At 37.7% G+C, this 20,829-nt stretch overlaps 1 protein-coding gene across 2 annotated transcripts in view; it reads right to left on the reverse strand.

Moving 5' to 3' along the window:
* Positions 1–20,829, reverse strand: part of ATP10A (ATPase phospholipid transporting 10A (putative)) — a 323,794-nt gene that overhangs the window by 183,720 nt on the left and 119,245 nt on the right. For both annotated transcript variants that reach the window (XR_014174818.1, XM_081946012.1), the window contains exons 8-14: positions 18,579–18,796; positions 16,738–16,923; positions 12,715–13,273; positions 8,819–8,922; positions 8,360–8,486; positions 6,945–7,129; positions 4,531–4,852 (exon numbers count right to left, since the gene is read on the reverse strand). Coding sequence is in view for 1 of the 2 variants with exons in the window: in XM_081946012.1 (XP_081802138.1) it covers positions 4,531–4,852; positions 6,945–7,129; positions 8,360–8,486; positions 8,819–8,922; positions 12,715–13,273; positions 16,738–16,923; positions 18,579–18,796 (1,701 nt within the window). In the remaining variant the exon portion in view is untranslated. The remainder of the gene's footprint in view (positions 1–4,530; positions 4,853–6,944; positions 7,130–8,359; positions 8,487–8,818; positions 8,923–12,714; positions 13,274–16,737; positions 16,924–18,578; positions 18,797–20,829) is intronic.

The following is a 20,829-nucleotide window of genomic DNA, read 5'->3' on the forward strand; positions in this document are numbered from 1 at the left end:
TTTTTTTTAATGAAAAATGACAAATATATGTTCTAGAAGATGCGGATAAGAAAGGTGATGCTAAATATTGCAAGTTTAGTTGGGATTTACTTTGAAGAAGTAGCAAGTTTAATTCTGGGAACAAAACAAGCTGAGCCTACAGAACAGGACACGGATAAGCTGTTTTTTGTTTGTTTGCATGCTTACAATTAATATTGTATCCAATTACCCAGTTACAGAGAAAATGGATGCTTCTCAAGATGTACCTCATACCTATGATTGTACTTCATACCTATGATTGTGGCCAGTAACATTGAAGTCTAACTTCTAAGGCCTTTCAGGGTCATTCAGAACCCATATAAATTGCCTCAGGATTTACTGGAAATAGATTGTCAGATCAGCTGTCCTGTCTTTTCTTGTTATTCTAAAATGCTGGTTATGATATTATAGTATAGTTATAAAACAATGCATATTCACTAAACATCTTAGTTTTCTTTGTTTATCATCATAGAAAAAGATGCATTTGATTTAAGGTGTTTCTGACAGATACCATGCACATACAGTGGGGCAAAAAAGTATTTAGTCAACTACTAATTGTGCAAGTTCTCCCACTTAAAAAGATGAGAGAGGCCTGTAATTGGCATCATAGGTAGACCTCAACTATATGAGACAAAATATATAAAAAAAAAGACCAAACAATCACATTGGCTGATTTGGAAAGAATTTATTTGTAAATTATGGTGGAAAATAAGTATTTGGTCACCTACAAACAAGCAAGATTTCTGGCTCTCACAGACCTGTACCTTCTTCTTTAGGAGGCTCCTCTGTCCTGCACTCATTACCTGTATCAATGGCAACTGTTTGAACTTGTTATCAGTATAAAAGACACCTGTCCACAACCTCAAACAGTCACACTCCAAACTCCACTATGGTGAAGACCAAAGAGCTGTCAAAGGACACCAGAAACAAAATTGTAGACCTGCACCAGGCTGGGAAGACTGAATCTGCAATAGGCAAGCAGCTTTGTGTGAACAAATCAACTGTGGGAGCAATAATTAGAAAATGGAAGACATACAAGACCACTGATAATCTCCCTCGATCTGGGGCTCCACGCAAGATCTCACCCCGTGGGGTCAAAATGATCCCAAGAACGGTGAGCAAAAATCCCAGGATCACACGGGGGGACCTAGTGAATGACCTGCAGAGAGCTGGGACCAATGTAACAAAGGCTACCATCAGTAACAAACTACGCCGCCAGGGTCTCAGATCCTGCAGTGCCAGAAGTGTCCCCCTGCTTAAGCCAGTCTATGTCCAGGCCCATCTGAAGTTTGCTAGAGAGCATTTGGATGATCCAGAAGAGGATTGGGAGAATGTCATATGATCAGATGAAACTAAAATAGAACTGTTTGGTAGAAACACAACTCGTCGTGTTTGGAGGAGAGAGAATGCTGAGTTGCATCCAAAGAACACCATACCTACTGTGAAGCATGGGAGTGGCAACATCATGCTTTGGGGCTGTTTCTCTGCAAAGGGACCAGGACGACTGATCCGTGTACAGGACAGAATGAATGGGGCCATGTATCATGAGATTTTGAGTGCAAACCTCCTTCCATCAGCAAGGGCATTGAAGATGAAACGTGGCTGGGTCTTTCAACATGACAATGATTCCAAACATACCGCCCGGGCAACGAAGGAGTGGCTTCGTAAGAAGCATTTCAAGGTCCTGGAGTGGCCTAGCCAGTCTCCAGATCTCAACCCCATAGAAAACCTTTGGAGGGAGTTGAAAGTCCGTGTTGCCCAGCGACAGCCCCAAAACATCACTGTCCTAGAGGAGATCTGCATGGAGGAATGGGCCAACATACCAGCAACAGTGTGTGCCAACCTTGTGAAGACTTACAGAAAACGTTTGACCTCTGTCATTGCCAACAAAGGATATATAACGAAATATTGAGATGAACTTTTGATATTGACCAAATAATTATTTTCCACCATAATTTACAAATAAATTATTTCCAAATCAGCCAATGTGATAGTTTGGGTTTTTTTTTACATTTTGTCTCTCATGGTTGAGGTCTACCTATGATGCCAATTACAGGCCTCTCTCATCTTTTTAAGTGGGAGAACTTGCACAATTGGTCGCTGACTAAATACTTTTTTGCCCCACTGTACTCTTGCTTTCTGAATCCAGATCTCTGCAGAGCTCTAAACTCTACACCCCACCCCCAAATAATTTCTCCATGGGGAAATGGTAGAAAAACTGTCATTTTCCCTGCCTTTTTCTCTCTCTCTGCAAAGGTCAGCTTTGAAAGGGAGTGTCATTGTCATTTAGAAATCCATTTCTATTATTTTCAGATCCCTGCTTATAAAGTGAAAGTGCAGCTTTTGTAAATGGCAGTTGCTAATGACTGTTCTTGTATTTGCTACAAATATTACATAAAAATATCCAGGATATGATATATTCCACTTTAGTAATCCTTTAATATTACTTTAAACTAGTTGTCCCACAACCAGAACCTCTCCAGATGCGTTTTCCTACCAATTCCAGAATTCTCTTCCAATTATGGCAACATTACCTTTGAATGACAATTTTATGGGAATTTTAGTCCAACATATCTGGAGATATCATGGTGGGAAGGCGGCGTTAGATGACAATTAAATATAGGGAAAGGGAAATCATGTAAAAATGTTCAGTGCTATACTATACACTGAGATTCCTGCTTCCTGTTCAGATAACAGTCCATATGTACCTAAGAACAATTTTCCATTTTTTCCCATGAAAAACAATGCCAAAAATCAAATGATTATCTACACTTGAAATTGATGAGACAACATAGATTGACAATGTCTCTTTCACTCTAAATCCAAATAAATCTGAATATAATCCATTACTTTCCCTTGAGATTTAACAAGGAAAGACTGCCTTCTTAGAACAAATTGGGTACTGAGTATACCAAGCATACGTTTATAGCATGCAAATGCTTGGTATAAACTTATTTTCTCCAATTCCAAAAGTGAGCCTGTAGCTGAGTATTTCTTCTGAACACAGAGCTGGAATGATAAAATAGCAGATGCACTCAAGGAAATGCAATGTTTTGGATTTTTCTTCTACTTGACTAGTTACAAAGGTATGCAAGCAGTAACGTGCAGGACATGAGATGCTGGGATTAGACATCTACAAAGAAGCTAAAGTTTGAATGCAAACACTTAGAAACTAAGTTAAACGAGTAAGAAGTTGATGTCTATTGAAGTTAAGCATCCATTCCCTTTCATTGCTATCCACAAATAGGAAGGGGGAGGGTGGAAGAGGAGAAGAAAGCAAATACAACAGCAATCCAGCTCCTATTTTACTCCAGTGTTTTTATTGTGCATGCAGAGTCTTTTGTCTCTACCTGCACTGGATGCAAGAAAAGAGTTCAGTTCAGTTCATAAAGCTCCTTCCTCACAACCAGCTGCATTGCAGGAATAATCTGATAACTGATAATGAAAATGTCTGGATTTAGCCTGAGCACTGATTTCCTTAGTTAATGGTGAACTGATAGATGCTTACTGGGAATGAAGCTTACATAACTATTATCTTTGCACAAACTGCATAGTCCTTCAAGAGATATTTACGTTATATACTTTTCTCTCTCTCTTGATAGCCATTTCCAGGAACAAGTGAGCTTAGCTGGGAAATACAGCATAGACCTTATTAGCCATGATAAAAGATTTCACCTTTCAGTTGTACATGGTATTATCCATTGAAAGGGAAATAGAGCACCAGTCTTTTGTTATAAAAAGCTTTTTTCATTATAAAAAGCATAAATCAGCAGACAAATAAAACTGCTGCTGGATTGAGGCTTCTTCAACCTCTTTCTTTCTCTCATAAGTATCTGGTTTCTTCCTTTTATAACTGCTCTCTACTGCTAGTACAGTCCCTGAGCAGTTAGCAAATTAGCAAGCCCATACCTTCCGTGACATTATGACATCTGCCACAGAGGTGTAATACCAAAATTTAATTTCTACGAAGAGAAATGAGGATGTTCACACCTCTAACCATTAAACTATGGTGTCCTCAGAACAAATCAGGCAATAGCTGTGGAGGATTTAAATAAGACAGTCCTGTGCAATTTAATTTCCTCTGTTTAGTTTCGCACACCTGTTATTATTTGATAAAGGTCATTTCCCCTCACAATTCAGAGTTATGTGTCTCTCTGTCATCTTTTCCTTATCCCCTTGACCACAGTAAACACATCATTTTTTTTTCATGTTTTGCACATTTCAAATGGCTTTGAAATATAATTACATTCAAACTTCAGAAACCACATTAAAAAACCTATACCAATGCAGAAACTAATATTAGACATTCATATATTTTTTACAAATACATTTAAAAATCTAATCGTGCAAGGTTAGCCATTTACACAACCTAAAGAACAAAATGCAAACAATGTAAGCATAAGACTTATGAATATATTGGCTTGAATAAAAAACAGGGCTCGTATCCAAATAAAAGGGAATGTTTGCACCGATGCTTACGCAAACCAATGCTCATTAAGTCAGGATACTTGCCTATGGCCAAAGTCATTGTCTTGAGTTTATCTCTGATCAGTTTTACAACCATCCCTTTTTGAATGGGAGTAGAACGGCAGCATAACACAGAGCGGCATCTTCTGGCTAATGAAAGAAATTTGTCTTCCAGGCCTTTGTCCAGAGCATAAGCCAGGGTCTTCCCATCTATGACTAAGCCTAGGCTGGGTTGGCTCAGTGAGGACGACACCGAGAAGGGGGTAAAATCTCCTTTTGTTTTCTGAAGAAAGTTCTCCATTGTTTCACTGTGAAATTTAGACTCGACACAACTCAAGTGTTGTTCCAGCATCGCAGCACACATTTCCTAAATTAGAAAAACAACAAAAACAATTAGGATAGTAAAGTAGACCAACGGCAATGACAGGATGGCTGCAGCACTGTTTTTAAAATTATGCTTTCATTTTGTGGAAGACATTAATGTAATTTATAAATTAGAATTAACTAACACAATTTCTGGCACAAAGAACAGCAGAACGACTTCTTTCTTCCATTAGTGGAAATGCTTAAATTGTTTCACAAGTGGTATGTACAATGTGTGTATGCGTGTGATAGATTGATAGCTAGATGGATGATAGGTTTTTCAAACGTGGGTTTGTCTTTGCCTCCTTCCTAGGTCTGAGACAAACTGACTGGCCTGAGGTCACCCAGCTTTTGGGCTTATGTACACAGAATACTCTAGGACTGCTTTTGCCAATCCTATGTCCTCCAAACATGTTGAATAGCATGGCCATATTAGATGTGCCAGCTGAAAATTGCGAAGAAAGTTGATATAGCAATAGCAATAGTACTTAGACTTATATAACGCTTCACAATGTTTTACAGTCCTCTCTAAGCGGTTTACAGAGTCAGCATATTCCCCCCCCCCCGCAATCTGGCTCCTCATTTTACCGACCTTGGAAGGATGAAAGGCGGAGTCAACCTTGATTTGCTGAGAATTGAGCTGCCAAACTGCTGGCAGCTGTCAATCAGCAAAAGTAGCCTACAATACTGCATTCTAACTACTGTGGCTCTTCATATACTTAGAGGATACCAGATACGATGGCCACTTTAGCAGTTTTGTTCAAAATTAAAAATAAAAAAGTAATCTTTGGCACAATAATAGACACTGGTCACCCTGTTCACAGTTGCATAATACCGAATGTATTGACTATATCTGAACTAAATTTGCCTACCCCAGTGGTGGGATTCAAATTTTTTTACTACCTGTTCTATGGGTGTGACTTGGTGGGCATGGGATGGCTTGGTGGGCATGGCAGGGGAAGGATACTGCAAAATCTCCATTCCCTCCCGATCAGCTGGGACTTAGAAGATAGAGAATAGATGGGGGCAGGGGCAGTCAGAGGTGGTATCTCTGAACTACCCAAAATTTCTGCTACCGGTTCTCCAGAACTGGTGAGAACCTGCTGAATACCACCTCTGGCCTACCCTATCAAACTAAACGATGCTAACTAAACCTAGCCGACCAGACACATTTTGCAGCCTAATGAACACTGAGTTGATTTTCTCTCTTCTCGTTTTTCTAAAGCAGGCTAGGAAAAAAAAGAATTATATCAATTCTCTCTCTAGTGTCATACAGTGTATACTTGATGAGAATACAGCTGTAGCTGATTTGGTGAGACCCAGAATAAGAGGCATGGTTCAGCTTTAAGCACCTTGCAGTATATGGATAACTGTAGAGAGCCGTGGATATAGCCTTGAAGGAATATTCAGAAGCCATGACAGAAACAAGGGCAGAAGCATCTGAGAAAGGAGATATTATTAGGAGGAAGACCATGCTGGCTCCTTCCTGACTCAGGAAGGGGTATAAAAAGATGGAAAAGTAAAACACAAGCAGAGTTGCAATACAGGCAGATCTCGACTTACGACCACAATTGAGCCCAACACTTCCGTTGCTAAGCAAGACCATTGTTAGATGATTTTTGCCTCATTTTACAACTTTCTTGCCACAGTTATTCAGTGAATTAGTGCAGTTTTTAATTTAGTAACATGGTTGTTAAATGAATCAGGCTTCCATATTGACTTTGCTTGTCAGAAAGTTGCAAAAGGAAATCATATGGCCCTGGTACAGTGCAACTCTCCTAAATACATGAGTGTTGCCAAGCATCTGATTTTGATCATATGTCCACGAAGATGCTGCAACGATTGTAAATGTAAAATAAGTCACTTTTTTGGTGCTGTTGTAACTTTGAACTGTCACCAAATGAATGATTGTAAGTTGAGAGCAACCTATATTCCTATATTAGTTAAACTATATTAGTTAAAAATATCTCAATAAATTATGCAGTCTTCTTGTTGAGTTGGTTTCTTCATCTGATCTATCTCAAACAGTTTGTCATAACCTACTATATATTGCTCAGAGTTCACCAGATTAGAATTGCATGATAATGTCTTCATACCACTGAATCGGCATTCAGAGTAATGATCTCTTCATCATGATCCAATAACTTGCAGGCATAAGCAATATTAATGGCAGTTTCTTGTTTATCTCCTGTTAGAACCCATATCTGAAGGCCAGCCTTGCGCAGATTTGTGATGGTTTCTGGGACCCCATCCTGCAAACGGTCTTCAATGCCAGTTGCACCTGAGGCATAAGCAAAAGAAAATAGAAGTCATGCTTCAAACATATGGTTTAAAAAGAAAGACAAAATGCCAGTTGCACAAATGGAAAGAAATCATTTAAAATATCATTTAATTGTCACTGTTGCAAAGGAGATGGTTTTGTTGCAATTTTAAGGTTAATGAACATAATGTAATCAGAAACATGTCATGTTAGTAATCACGATCTTATAGAAGAAGTATTTTATAAGGCTTATAAAGCAAAAGACATTAGACATCTGTAAATTTGTAACACAAATTGTTTATTGTGGAATCCATCATCTCAGAGGATGTGGAAACTCTATTGCTCAATTTTAAAGTGAATTTTAGTGTTTTAAATTCATGAGTGCCCTGGGGAGGTGACAAGGGACGTTATAAGCATCATGATGATGACATTATATTCATTGCATATATTGGGGAACTGGCATGATGATATTATAAGATGTGTAACATATAAGACATGGCTGGTACTAGACATACAGTATATGCACCAGCTGTTTGGGATAGGACAGTTGATCAACCTGAATCTTTGCAACACTTATACAGCCCAGCTTCTAGTAAGTTCTCTTACCTTTATAAAAGCTGCTCTAGACTTAGTTAAATTAAGATGGCTTAATTTAAACATCAGCCTGGTTTCATTAATTCAGCTGAGTGCAGTTACATTTTCATTTATCAAAGTTACTGTTACGAAGTTATTTGAAATGTCATTTTATTCTATATTTTTTTGTAAATGTTAGAAGATTCTAATTGTTTGGTTCAACACAAGTAACAGCTCAACAAGAAATCAGTGGTGGGTTGCAGGTGGTACGCCCCGGTACGGTTGTACCGGAGCCTGCCCGGAGCACTGGGTACCGTTCTGGTACGGTGCTCCGGAGGGCCCACCCGCCCGCCTGAGCACCTTACCTGTCCTTTAAAGCCTTCGGCGCTTCCGCGCACATGCATGGCGCATACAGCGCCTGTGTGACGCTCCAACAAGCAGCTGGAGTGTCTCGAAGGCTTGTGGAAGCGTCGCTGGAAGCTACAACATATACGCACACTGCATGCGTGTTTGTGCATGCTGCGCGCGGCCATGTGGGCAACGCTGGGTCTGTTCCAACTGTACCGGTTGGAACAGGATCCGGAACCCACCACTGCAAGAAATGATATTTTTGACTTTACTGAAACGGCGGAGGGTATGTAAGCGAATGATTAATATATGCCTTAGATGCCAAGATACCTAGCAGGTGAAGATTCGTCTCTATACGGGTGGCAGACTGGAACAGCAGCTCCTCACGGTTTTCAATAGAGGCTTCTGCTTCAATATGACTTTTTAACCAGCAAGAATAGTCCTCCTTGCTCAGCACCTTTTGGAAAAATCAAAATCAAAATGCAAACATTTACAGAATGTATAGATCTTAAGCCAATCTAAAGCGAACACTATCAACCATTTCCTAGTGTTCTTTTGGATTGTGACCATAAATCCATTACCCACCCCACCACCCCCGGCCGGTAAAAAAAAGTACCATAAAATATACACTTCAGGATTTTTTTCCCCTGAATCAAATGCTTTCCAGATGTCTTGGGCTTGATCTCAAAAAGTCTTCAAGCGTTGGCCAAGCCATCTGGGATGCAGGGCAACAGGGTGGAAAAATTTACATTAGGAAGGAGTGGCCGGGTGGGGTGGGGGTGGGCTTACTTTCTTTGCAATGCACAATGTCCTCAGACCATCAGCAGCATACAAGTTAAGAAACCTTTGAGTTTTGCTTCGGATTTTCTTTTGATGCCTGTTTCGAGTGTCATCTGGAAACAACAAAAGAACAGTTAAATTAGTACTAATCCAGTCGTTTAAACATGACTAGCCTCTTCCCTTTGGTTTCCAGAATTGCTAACTCCTTCTATGAAGTCCCAGGTTTGTATTGTTCAAAGGAATTGTTTTAAGTATATGGCATAGCTTTTTTCTGAGATTTTCTATGACATTTTTACTATGTATCATTCAGCTGGTCAGATTAATGTAAAATTAGGAGAGCACTATATTTGCCAGCCACTCAGTCAGCCAGAGGCTTATATACGCTGTCAAAGCATACAGAGTGAAGGCCTCACTAGTTGTGATTAACTGCAATAGCTGCCTTTTTGGAAATGTAATACTTATGTTGAAAACAAGTTTTAAAACTCCAGGTGAGAAACTTAGAGACTGTGAGTTCTAGACCTACCTTAGGAACAAAGCTAGGTGAATAATTTTGGGCCAGTCACTCTTTCTCAGTCCCAGGAAAAAGAAAGAGGAAAATCACTTTTGAAATCTTGCCAAGAATATAGAAGGAACCTGTGCAGGTAATTGCTAGGAATCAGTCCTGACTTGACCATACAGAAGAAACCCTTGATTATGTTTTCATTTTTTTTTAAAAAAATGGGTTCTTTCTAACAAGCCAAAAAAAAAGTAAAAAAAAAGTAAAAGCCATTTTAATAAACTTTTAAAAGCACCATCTAGTATAACACTGAAAAATGTTAAGGTCTATGCCAGCTAAAATATTAAGTGTTAATATGATGAATGCACAGGGGTGCCTAATAAATCTTTCAAACACTCCTTCATGATAAGCTTTAATTATTGAGCTGTTTTGCAGGAGCAAAACTCTCATGGTCAGAAAAACAAGCATCCAGACAGATGTTTTCACACAGAATACAAATAGCCTCATCAGAAAAGTTTACTTCAACTGGATTTCTTAATCCTGTAACTTTTTTCTAGTTTTGTTTCTAAAAGGCAAAAAAGATTCATGCTTTTTCCTTTGACATTTCATTACAGAAAATCTTTGAAGTAATTTTCTCTAGCTTTTCCATAAATATTAAAGTAATTATGGCAAGATATTTGTGCTGAAACAAGCATCTGTCAAAAATTGAAGATTGAATTTCATGCAAACATACCATGCAAATTTGTCACAGGAAACAATCCAATCTGACTACATAATAATAATAATAATAATAATAATAATAATAATAATAATAATAATAATAATAATAATAATAATAAAAATAATAATTTTTATTTGATTAGCCGCAACCCTCTCCCGAAGGACTCGGGGCGGCGTACAATCAAAACGAATAAAAATACACATAAGACAAACATATATACAAAGAGAACAGAGACATATACATATGTGCATGGAGGAGAGTTGACTTATAAGTGAAAGACAATTAAAAACACAATTTAAAATCCCAAAAATTGTTTTCATTTCAGTGTCTTGTTTCATTAGCAGCAGAAAAGCCCATAGAATATATTTTATTCATTAATAGTAATTTGCAAATACTATTAATTTTAAAATTGCAAAAGACACTATCGTGTTTCGCATAGCCGCTACAATTGTGAAAGCTGTAAAAACTAGACAGGAGGAAAATCGACTCATTCAAATTGTTGTGTTTGAGAAGGAAATCTTGATATTTGCAGGGTAATTGTTTTTTTAAAAATTTCAATTTGAACAAAATTAATGTGAAGTGGACGTGCTACAAAACAAGTGCAGACCTCTAGCAATAATGTTGCATTCAACAATGCATCACTGCCCCAATTTTGTAGAAAATAAATATGCTGTCCAACAATGGAAGAGTAGATTGTAAAAAGGTTGGAACTGGCAGAAATGACACAACTGTCCTGTTTGATCAGGATGAATACAGCTATGGCATTTTTAAAAGGCTGCAAAGCTTTATGGATTTTTGTTAAAAGAAAAAAAAGTGAAATGATAATTTATGAATTTAATGATTGAAAAGATGAGGATTAAATAATGGATTGAAGGAATTTCTGGAGTAATTAAGAAGGAGGAAATAAAAAATTATTATATTTCATAATCAATCCTTCTTTCTTCCCTCCCTCCTATCCTATCCTATCCTATCCTATCCTATCCTATCCTATCCTATCCTATCCTATGCTATCCAACCCTACCCTACCTACACTATACTATACTATCCTTCTTTCATCTTTCTCTGTTCTATTTTTTTCCCTTTGGATTTGACTTTTACTGTATGTAAAATTCTTAATAAATATAAATAAATAACAATAAAGAAAATAAACATGGCGGGTATAGAAATAGTCTAGAGGATAATGGCAGGAAATCTCATTAGCATGGTTTCAGCTAAATAGTACTTTGTGATTGGCTATGCCATATCACTTGGCCATTTCAAACATCTCTTTGCCCCAGAATCTCTGTTTATCTCTAGAGTAACCTTGTGTAGGTGTTCAAGAATGAAAATTAAAAGGAGCTTCCTAATATCTGGAAGAGAAGTAAGGACTATCTCTTTATATTGTGCACAAGTGGATTCCCCTACTAACTTTTCCATAATGTACTGAAAGAATAAAGTATGAATTTAAGTACATTTTGCTTATAATTTAGAGCCCTGCCTTATCAGTTTAGGAAGGTCAGAGTAAGGGCAAGCTGAAATACTGGAAGAAGTTATGATAGCTTCAGTAGTCAGTAAAAATATGCCCACACACATTCTTTAGATGTCTGTGCACAACTATGAGTAACATTTAAACCAAATGAAAAATGAATCCTGGATATGATCCAAAATTCAATTTTCAAAACCTTTCTCAAAGAATTCTCAGCATGGAATTAGGAGATTCTTAACACAATGACACTTGAAGATTCAAATAATTCTTCCTAATGCTAACAAGAAAGGAAAATACTATTATGCTTTACTGTAATCACATGAACAAACTAGTTCCAAGGAGGGTTTATCATAAGTAAATAGCAAAATTCTACTAGCTTAAGTTCAGTTAAAGCTAGTGGTGGCTCTGAATATTAGCTGTAATCAAGTTATTTCCAGCAGTTGCCTTGTTCTGGCATTTATTTCAAGAACTCAACATGTACAAAGAATAAGGCCACACATCAAGATTTCCACTGCTTCTCTATAACCTCCTGGAACAGAAATACAACTGTCAAGTGCAATCTATGTGCTAACTTTATTAGGGTCCCAGTTTATGAGAAGCAGGGCTGTTGGCATGGCTTCATTTTTACGTCAGGTTTAAGCTTTCCACACTTTCAGGTGAATGTCCAACAGATTTAAGAGTCATGATCAATTTTAAAAGCATGGTGATCTGTGAATGGAAGGTGTTGTCTGAATTAACTAGGATAAAATACACAGCCACAAAATGAAGGAAGACAGGAGCTACAATGAAAAATGTATAGTGCTCCTGGAATTAAAATATATGGACAGAAAATACCTAGTAATAAAATATATTGAGTGCATGGACAGGTGGATGACTGTAGGGGTAGGCCGAAACATGCATTATGATGCTAATTTTACCACTTTGTGATATGTATGTTGTGCAAATATGTAGGGGAGAGCATGTGTTGCAATATTATAGTGCACATTTTATTCTTTTGGTGAAACATTTGATTTTGGTCTGCATGGGAAAATGCATGTAAGTGAAACCCATGTTCTTTTTTCTTCCTGTTGGATATTTCTTTTGAAGAGCTCATAAAAGAAAGTGCAATTAATGTAATTTCTGAACATTTACAAAGCTCTTCCAACTCCCCAAGCCCGCCAGCACTATGGCAGGATGAGTCATTCTTAGATTATTGTATATTTCACTCTAAAAATAATTTTTACCTGATGAACAGGGCAGAAGGAGGTCCATGATTACAGAATCTGCTCCTTTAGTGTAAACATTTATTTCATTTGTAAGAGGGTGTCTGACAACTACTGACATTCTTTTCCGGATGGAGTCAAATCCCAGGATGTGTAGAACTTCAAAGGTGAGTCTTCCCAGGTGAGGTAGCTCGATTGATACTTGGTCAGGCAGCCTGCCAACTAAAGCACACTCATATGCCCTGGATGCATAGACAAGGGCAGCTTCATCAGGGCTCTCAGCTTCGTAGCGCAGTTCTCCCTCTTCCACCCCAGTTTCTGAGGTCCAGGTGGCTTGTTGGGAACTGTAGCCATTGTTATTCAGCTGGGAAGAGTTGGAGAACTTTTCTAGTTTTAATAAAGTGCATTCTGCAGATCCTGGGGAAAGAACACCTGAGCTACCCCGTTGGCTTGATTTGCTGACAGCTAGGCTTGAAGAGCTACTACTGTTTGAACCAGAGGTTAGTCGGCTGGGGGTGAATCTCCGAATAAAATCTTCAATTGTCTTTACTGGAGATTTCATTTCAAATCTGATTCTGACCTTCAAGAAAAAAGACAAATAAGTGGTATGAGATATTTTTGGTTTCTTTGTTTATGGTTGTGCTCACATTTGACCTGTTGGTTTTAAACAGAGCAGAAAAAAATGAAAAACCATCCAGAGTCTATAACATATCAAGGTTTAACAGCAAAATAACAATAGCTTGCCTATCCAATTTTGGGTTTATCTTCCTTCCTTTCTTAGTGTTTTTTGCATTAAATTAGACAGGCCTGAGTGGGGAACACAAATAGATGGTGGAATAAGAAGCAAGATAAAACCATACCATATGTTCCCCTTCACACACATACTAAGGCACAAGTGCAATAAATAAGGTTACAATAAACTACTTTAACTCTGGGGTTTACTATTCCAAACAACTATAATTTATTCAACACCTGATGCTCAGCCATCAAACGATGCCAAGCACAAACTATTTTATGTCAGATGTGAACCCAACAACAGAGTGAATGTTTACAAATATTTTCTTCAGTTCAGAGAAGATGCTTAACAGTTCACAACTGGGGAACTGGAACAGAACAAAGATTGTTAGAGAGGATAAATCCCTGAAATCCAGAGTACCACATACTGATGTAGCTTATACACTGATATTCAATGAGAATTTTCAAATATAACTTTGTGTGGAAAATAAATGGAGAATTAACTTCTAGGTTTAATTTTTCTTCACTGGTTCACATTTAACAGATTAACTGCTGAACCAGATCAATAAAAAGAAAAATTCTGTAACTGATTATTATTTCCCTAAAATGTCCTTTGGAATTCATGTTCTTGGGTCCAAATATATACTTACATTTTTAAAAATCTTCTTCTTGCAAAAGATTAATAAAATAAAACAAATAAAATGAACACAAAACAATAATGAAGCAAGAGGTTTTATCAGGATAGAGCAACAGTAGGGAATTCATAATTCTGTTGTGATTATAGTACGAAGATTAATTGCTCCCTACATCAGTCTTTCTGTATCTTTCCTTGCTCTGTTTGCTTTGGATTTGTTTGGAGCCTTTCATGGATTGTACTTTTACATTCATAATAAAATGGATTGCAAATAAAATATCTCTCTCTCCTGTCTGTATAAAATTCTCCTGATGTGGCCTGGAAATAACAACAGCAGGAAAAAACATTTGCTTCAAATGTCTCTGGTTTTGAGCATTATAACTTAAAAAGAATATCAACAAAATGAAATGTATTCAAAAGGGGGTAATTAATATGATTGATGCTAGGAAACAGAATTCTAAAAGGAAGAATGAAGGAGCTTAAGGCAATATGGAAGCTCCCTTCAAAGAACCATTGCAGATAATTTCCTTACTATTGTTCCAGGACTTATATATATATTTATATTCAGAAGAGTTTTCCTAACCTTCAGTCTAAGAATACAAGCTCTTTGACAGTGGAACAAACATTCTCAGGAGATAGGTATTCTTTTGGGTTGACTGAGGAGTTTAAATAGATGTTGTATAATTATCTTTATGATTTGTAAGCCACTCAGAGTTGCCTTATAAGTGAGAGACAGTGGTGGGATTCAATTTTTTTTTATTACCAGTTCTGTAGGTGTGGTTTGGTGGCATGGCAGGGAAAGGATACTGTAAAATCTCAATTCCCACCCGACTCCAGGGGAAGGTTTCTGCAAAATCTTCATTCCCTCCCAATCAGCTGGGACTTGGGAGGCAGAGAATAGATAGGGGTGGGGCCAGTCACAGGTGATATTTACTGGTTCTCCGAACTACTCAAAATTTCCGCTAACGGTTCTACAGAACTGGTCAGAACCTGCTGAATCCTACCTCTGGTGGGCCAGGCAGTTTGTTATATAGGGCAGGAAGGAGAGTGGAAGTAATGATAAAAAGAATTTATTTTTTTCTATGTATAAGACTTGAAACACAGCATTCATGGGAATATTTTTAATATGGCTTATTCACTTTTCTTCAATAGTAGTTAATTGTCAGAACGTCTTGTGAACTTGTCTAATTGACTCCAATCCTGCCTGTTGGGTAGAGGTTGATAGACTGAATTGAATGATTTCTGAAATCCTTTAACTCGTATGATTTTGACTTAAGTTGTTGCAATCAAATTAATGAGGTGAACCATCTTCTCTGCATGCACTCATGGAAACAATAGGACATTATAAAAATTTCTGGAATGCATATACAGGGTGTGGTTTTATAATAATTTAGGAATAACTCTAGCTAAATTAAGATTTACTCCTAATTTAGGATATAGAGTCATGCTGCATATATAATCAGTTCCAATAAAGGATAATATTTGTAACTCAGGATTGAAATCAGGAGTTCTTGGTGTTCTCTGAGCTTGGTTGTTTTCTTGCAGATATTTCATTACCCAAACTACTGTATTTTTCGGAGTATAAGACACTCTGAAGTGTAAGACACACCTAGCTTTTGGGGAGGAAAACAAGAGAAGAAAAATCTGCCTCTGCCTCCCAGCAATTTACCTCCTTGCACCAAACAGTAAATAGTACAGAAGATATACACTGTTTGCGGTGTTACATTTCAGACTATACTTGTACAGATGCTGTTAAAATTCATGTGGCTTTCTGGAAGTATACATTATTCTCTGCTATTTAAAAGAAGATACAATAGCACTGGGCCGCTTCAGATCAAGCATTTATTTATAAAAAGCTTCTTCATTTGGTTAAGTTGTCTAGAACAATAATAAAGCAGTCTTAAAAAAATAAGTTCAATAATTTGAACATTCTATAGGCATTTATAGTTATTGATTTACCTCCTTGCAGCAAACAGCCTGTTTCAGTTTAGTCTGATTAGAAGGGAAAAAAATCTGCCTCTGCCTCCCAGCAATTTGTAGCAAACATCAAGTTTCACTTTCAATTTCAGTTTTAGCATGGGGCTCCCGATGATCAGCTGTTTCAGGCTGCAGGGATTGACATAGCCTACTGCCGCCTCCGCAAGCCCCATTTTCTCCATTTGCTACAAGGAGGTAAATTGCTGGGAGGCAGAGGCCAAAGGGCGGGGCTACATTCGGTGTATAAGACACACCCAAATTTTCACACTCTTTTAGGGGGGGGGAAGGTGTGTGTTATACTCCAAAAAATACTGTAAGTAACATCATCAATTCTAGTAAAGGAGTGGGGTTGGATCTCAGTTTATATTCTAGTGCCTTGCCAATCAACACCTAACTGAGCATAGGTTACTGGAAAGTCCAAGGTTAACATCAAACCAACAATCAAGTAAATGATACTTCAATCAAGTAACTGCCAAATATGCCAACAGTAAACAACTCAACCAAAAAATTCTAACCAACACCCCACCAACACTGATAGGGCAAGCCACTAGAACATAAATTGAGAGCAAACTCCACTCCTTACTAGCACTGAAGATGTTACCAAGTTTGTATAATGAAATGCCTGCAAGAAAACAACCAAGCTCAGAGAGCACCAAGGACTCCTTATAATGATCAGTTCAACAGCAGGTCTAACTTACCTTTTGTCGTGGTTGATTTGGAGATGTAACCACCACTGTATTGCAGATTGTCAAAGCTATGAAAAAGTCAAAGATGTCTGAAAGTTCAGGGGACAGTTGGGATAATGGTTGATCGTGATTTCGCAGGTACTTTGCACATTCTTTTACTTTTTGTAGCAAATTAGGATCAGGCGTGATATCTTTTTCCTGGAATAAAAAAAAGGGGCAGAGTGAACAATCTGCATGTTGCTGGTTGTTTGTTATACCTTCCCAAATCTCTAGAATGCGCTTGTTTTGCAAATGGGCTCTAACTTCAATAATTCCATTTGTCTTTGAGCAAATCCTTTCTTTCTTATACAGAGGATGTTGTGATCCAACTTCTGTCTTAATACTTAAGGGTTATTGGTTTTTTGGGTTGTCCATTGAAAGGATAATTTTTTATAAGGGTACAAAATCAATTTTAAGCAATGTAAAAACTACTCCTTATGATTTCACTTCTATGAAACAAACTAATATTTATTCATTGGAAATCTGTTTCAGTGCAATTGACTATAGGCATGCAACTTGCTATAACATGGTTTATAAACGAAATTGTTCCCATTGTGCATCTTATCGTATTGGCAATGGGGTGTGCGTGGGACCATGTGCATGCATGAATTCATTTATTAATTAAATTTGTTTGATGCCTATCTCACTCCAAGGCAACTTTCAACATCAAAGATTAGGAAAAGTTAAAAAAAAATGTGCACTTCGGTGAATGGTTAAAGGATCTTAGAATGTTTAACTTACAAAACAGATGATTAAAAGGATATGATAGTAGTCTTCAAATATCTGATGGGTTGTCAAACATAAGAAGAAAAGCACTTATTCTCTATTGCCCAGAGGACAGGACTAGCTAGAATCAATGGCTTAAAATGACAAAGATGTCCAGTTTGGACTGTCACATACATAAAATGGTGAATTCTTTATTAAAGGTCTCAAAACAGTCTTTGGCTGGAATAGATGAATTCCAACGGTCTATGATATTTGATTGAAATAAATTAATTTGACATAAGAACACAAAAAATCCAATAATTACAGGTCACCCTTTTTCTACTATTTTATTAAAGATTAAAAAAAAAGATATTGTAGAAGACTAATACTAACATAAATAAGACAAAGAAATGAAAGAGAAAGTAAAAAACGCAAGAAATGAAAACAAGTAAAACAGAAAAAAGGCTAAAAGATAGAAGTAGCTTTATATCCATTATAAATATAAATATAAATTTATCTCTTACTGTATGGTTACAATTTAACTCTCTTCTTTCTATAATCTATTCTATCTAATCATCAAAACCATAAATCATAAATTCGTTTTTTTTCTTGTTTCACAGAAAGGCCTATATGAGGTTAAAGCACACCCTTTATTAAAGTGGGGTCTAGGAGTGCTACTGCTTTCCATAAGAGAAAATGAATCAATGCTACTGGTTGACCAAGGTCAACTGAAAGTCTCATATGCAAAATCAATGTAGGAAGAAGTAGTTATGTAGTCCATGAGTTACGGACACGTTGCTTCTTTTATTGTTGGCTTGTCTTCCCCATTCTACCTGGTACTACAATATAGAATATACTGTAAGTTGCCAGCTGTATTGTGACTAGCTGGCAAGTTACGTTGCTCAGCTTCTGCATTCCTACAAAGACAACAAAGCTAGAAGGTTGGTTTGGTGAACTGGTAACATGTCTCATGGGTTTCTCTGGTCTGGAAAGTCATGTTGTAGAGGTTTAGTAAAACAAAGTTGGATTGGGTGTAATTAGGTTAAGGGGAACAATTAGAATAAAATATCATTTTTATTTTTAAAATATCACTTTGTATCCTTACTTACCATTGGGCTACTGAAAGCTGTATGCTTTGAAAGAATGCTTGCTCTTTTGGCTTCTACTCTGCTTCCTGTTCGTCTATGAGATTTTACGCTCTGGTTCCTGTAGGGGGCTTTGACGCTCTGATGGCTGCTAATACTATCCCGCTGAGACAATGACCCCACTTTAGGTGAGGTTTCTTCATCTTCTGAATCAGCTTCCTGGTACATAGCTAAACGCTTTGCTGTTTTTTTAATGGATGGGAAGAAAATGAATATAAAAAATGGAAACAGGTGGTTAAACAGGCAGCTATCAGATAAAAACCCCTTAAGACTCTTAGCACAATCACTAATTGAGATCCAAGGAAGAAATACCGTAATATTCCAATTTGCAAAACATTTCAGAGATTAGAACTTAAAAAGATAGTAGACTTACACTATTGAAATATTTTTTGACCTCAGGAACACAGTCCTAGTAATTATTTCTTTAGTTATTTTTCTCATTTGCCAGGAATAGATCCTGGCATTGGATTACTTTGTCTCAACAAAATTCATAAAACTTTATTCTAGCCCTCTAAAATCTGTTACATTGCTGAATTAGGTAGTGCTTTTTTTCTGATGAAACAGCTCCACAAATTATTTGTTATAACTGTAGTAGAAGTTGGCATACAATGGTCCTAAATAGCACCCTCCAAAACCCCAATAATAAAATATTAATCAAAGTTAAAAGGCTGAAATAATGCAATACTAAATCTTGCTAACTTTCAGGATGCTTGGATAGGGCCTTGGGGCTGAGATCACTGAAAGGTCATGGGGTTTTGTGAGATCAAAAGATTTTAAGACATATTAAAATGTTTTAATATTCATGCTATCACAACAGATTTATGCAATGGTGCCTGAATACTTGTTGGACTCTGAAATAAAATTACTTTCCTATCCATAAAAAGCACCAAAAATTGCCACCATCTCTTGCATTGTCATCTTGCATTACCACCACAGCCTCTGTGCTTTTGAAAGTCCCTCTTGTCCACAAGCACCCCTCTGCACTAGATTATACAGAACAAATTTATTGATAAAATGAGTGTGTGTGTATTAATATGTACCCAGATGTTACTAGTTTCCAGGAAAGTTAACATTAGAGCAGTGGTGGCTTCCGGATCCCGTTCCAACTGGTATGGTTGGAACGGGCCCGGCGTCACCCACATGGACGTGCATGGTGCATGCATGCGTTGTACCTGCCTATGATGCCTCAGCAAGCCTCTGTGACACTCCAGCTGCTCGGTGGAGCGTTGCGCAAGCACTGTATGCACCATTCATGTGCGCGGAAGTCCAAAGGCTTAAAGGACAAGTAAGGAGGTCGGGCGGGTGGGTGCCCCCCCCCCCGGAGCACCATACCGGAATGGTACCCAGTGCTCCGGGCAGGCTCCGGTACGCACATACCAGGGCGTACTGCCTGCAAACCACCACTGCATTATAGTCATTGCATATTTTACTAAGCAATAATTGCAAAATGACAAAACAACCAAAAATCTCAACAAAACAAAAATACAGGGATCTGGAGCTAGTGAGAACTTTGAACTATTATAATCATTAGAACCAATGATTAATATATGGAGGATAAATGTCAGTGCAAATCACCACGTAGTTGTGAGTTTGCACTAGTGACTTAAGGATGATGCCAGTGGCTTAGAGTAAGTTCCAATTCCATTCTGGCTGTTTATCTAATCCTTATTTTAAAGGAATTTAAGTAACAGGGCTTATATAAAGCCAGAAATCAGTGACTCATCAGCATACTGGCTATATGGATGAATGACCTGCTGAGTCAATCCAGAATTCAATTTAAAAAGACTATATATGATACAGAAAAATCTTACTCCGTTATTGCACTTAGTTTTAGAAAGTCCTACACATACTGCTGAAGAAAAGACATATCATTAGACAAAGTGGGTAGCCAGGCCCAATCTCTTGAACTACATCATTGTTGGAAGACACACCTGTGTGTCCTTGAAGCTCAGTCTATGTCGCCTGCTGACCTAAGGTAAGTTGGAAGCAGTGGTGGGTTTCAAATTTTTTTAGAACCTCTTCTGTAGATGTGGCCTGCTTTGTGGGAGTGGCTTGCCGGCAATGTGACTCGATGGGAGTGGCTTGCTGGCCATGTGACCGAGTGGGAGTGGCTTGGTGGTCATGTGACCGGGTGAGCATGGCCAACTTGTAAAATGTGGTGAAACTCACTTAACAACGCTTTTGCTTAGTAACCAAATGTTGGCTCAGAAGTTCT

Source organism: Natrix helvetica, assembly GCF_964273705.1.
Source record: "Natrix helvetica genome assembly, chromosome: 3".
Taxonomy (NCBI): domain Eukaryota; kingdom Metazoa; phylum Chordata; class Lepidosauria; order Squamata; family Natricidae; genus Natrix; species Natrix helvetica.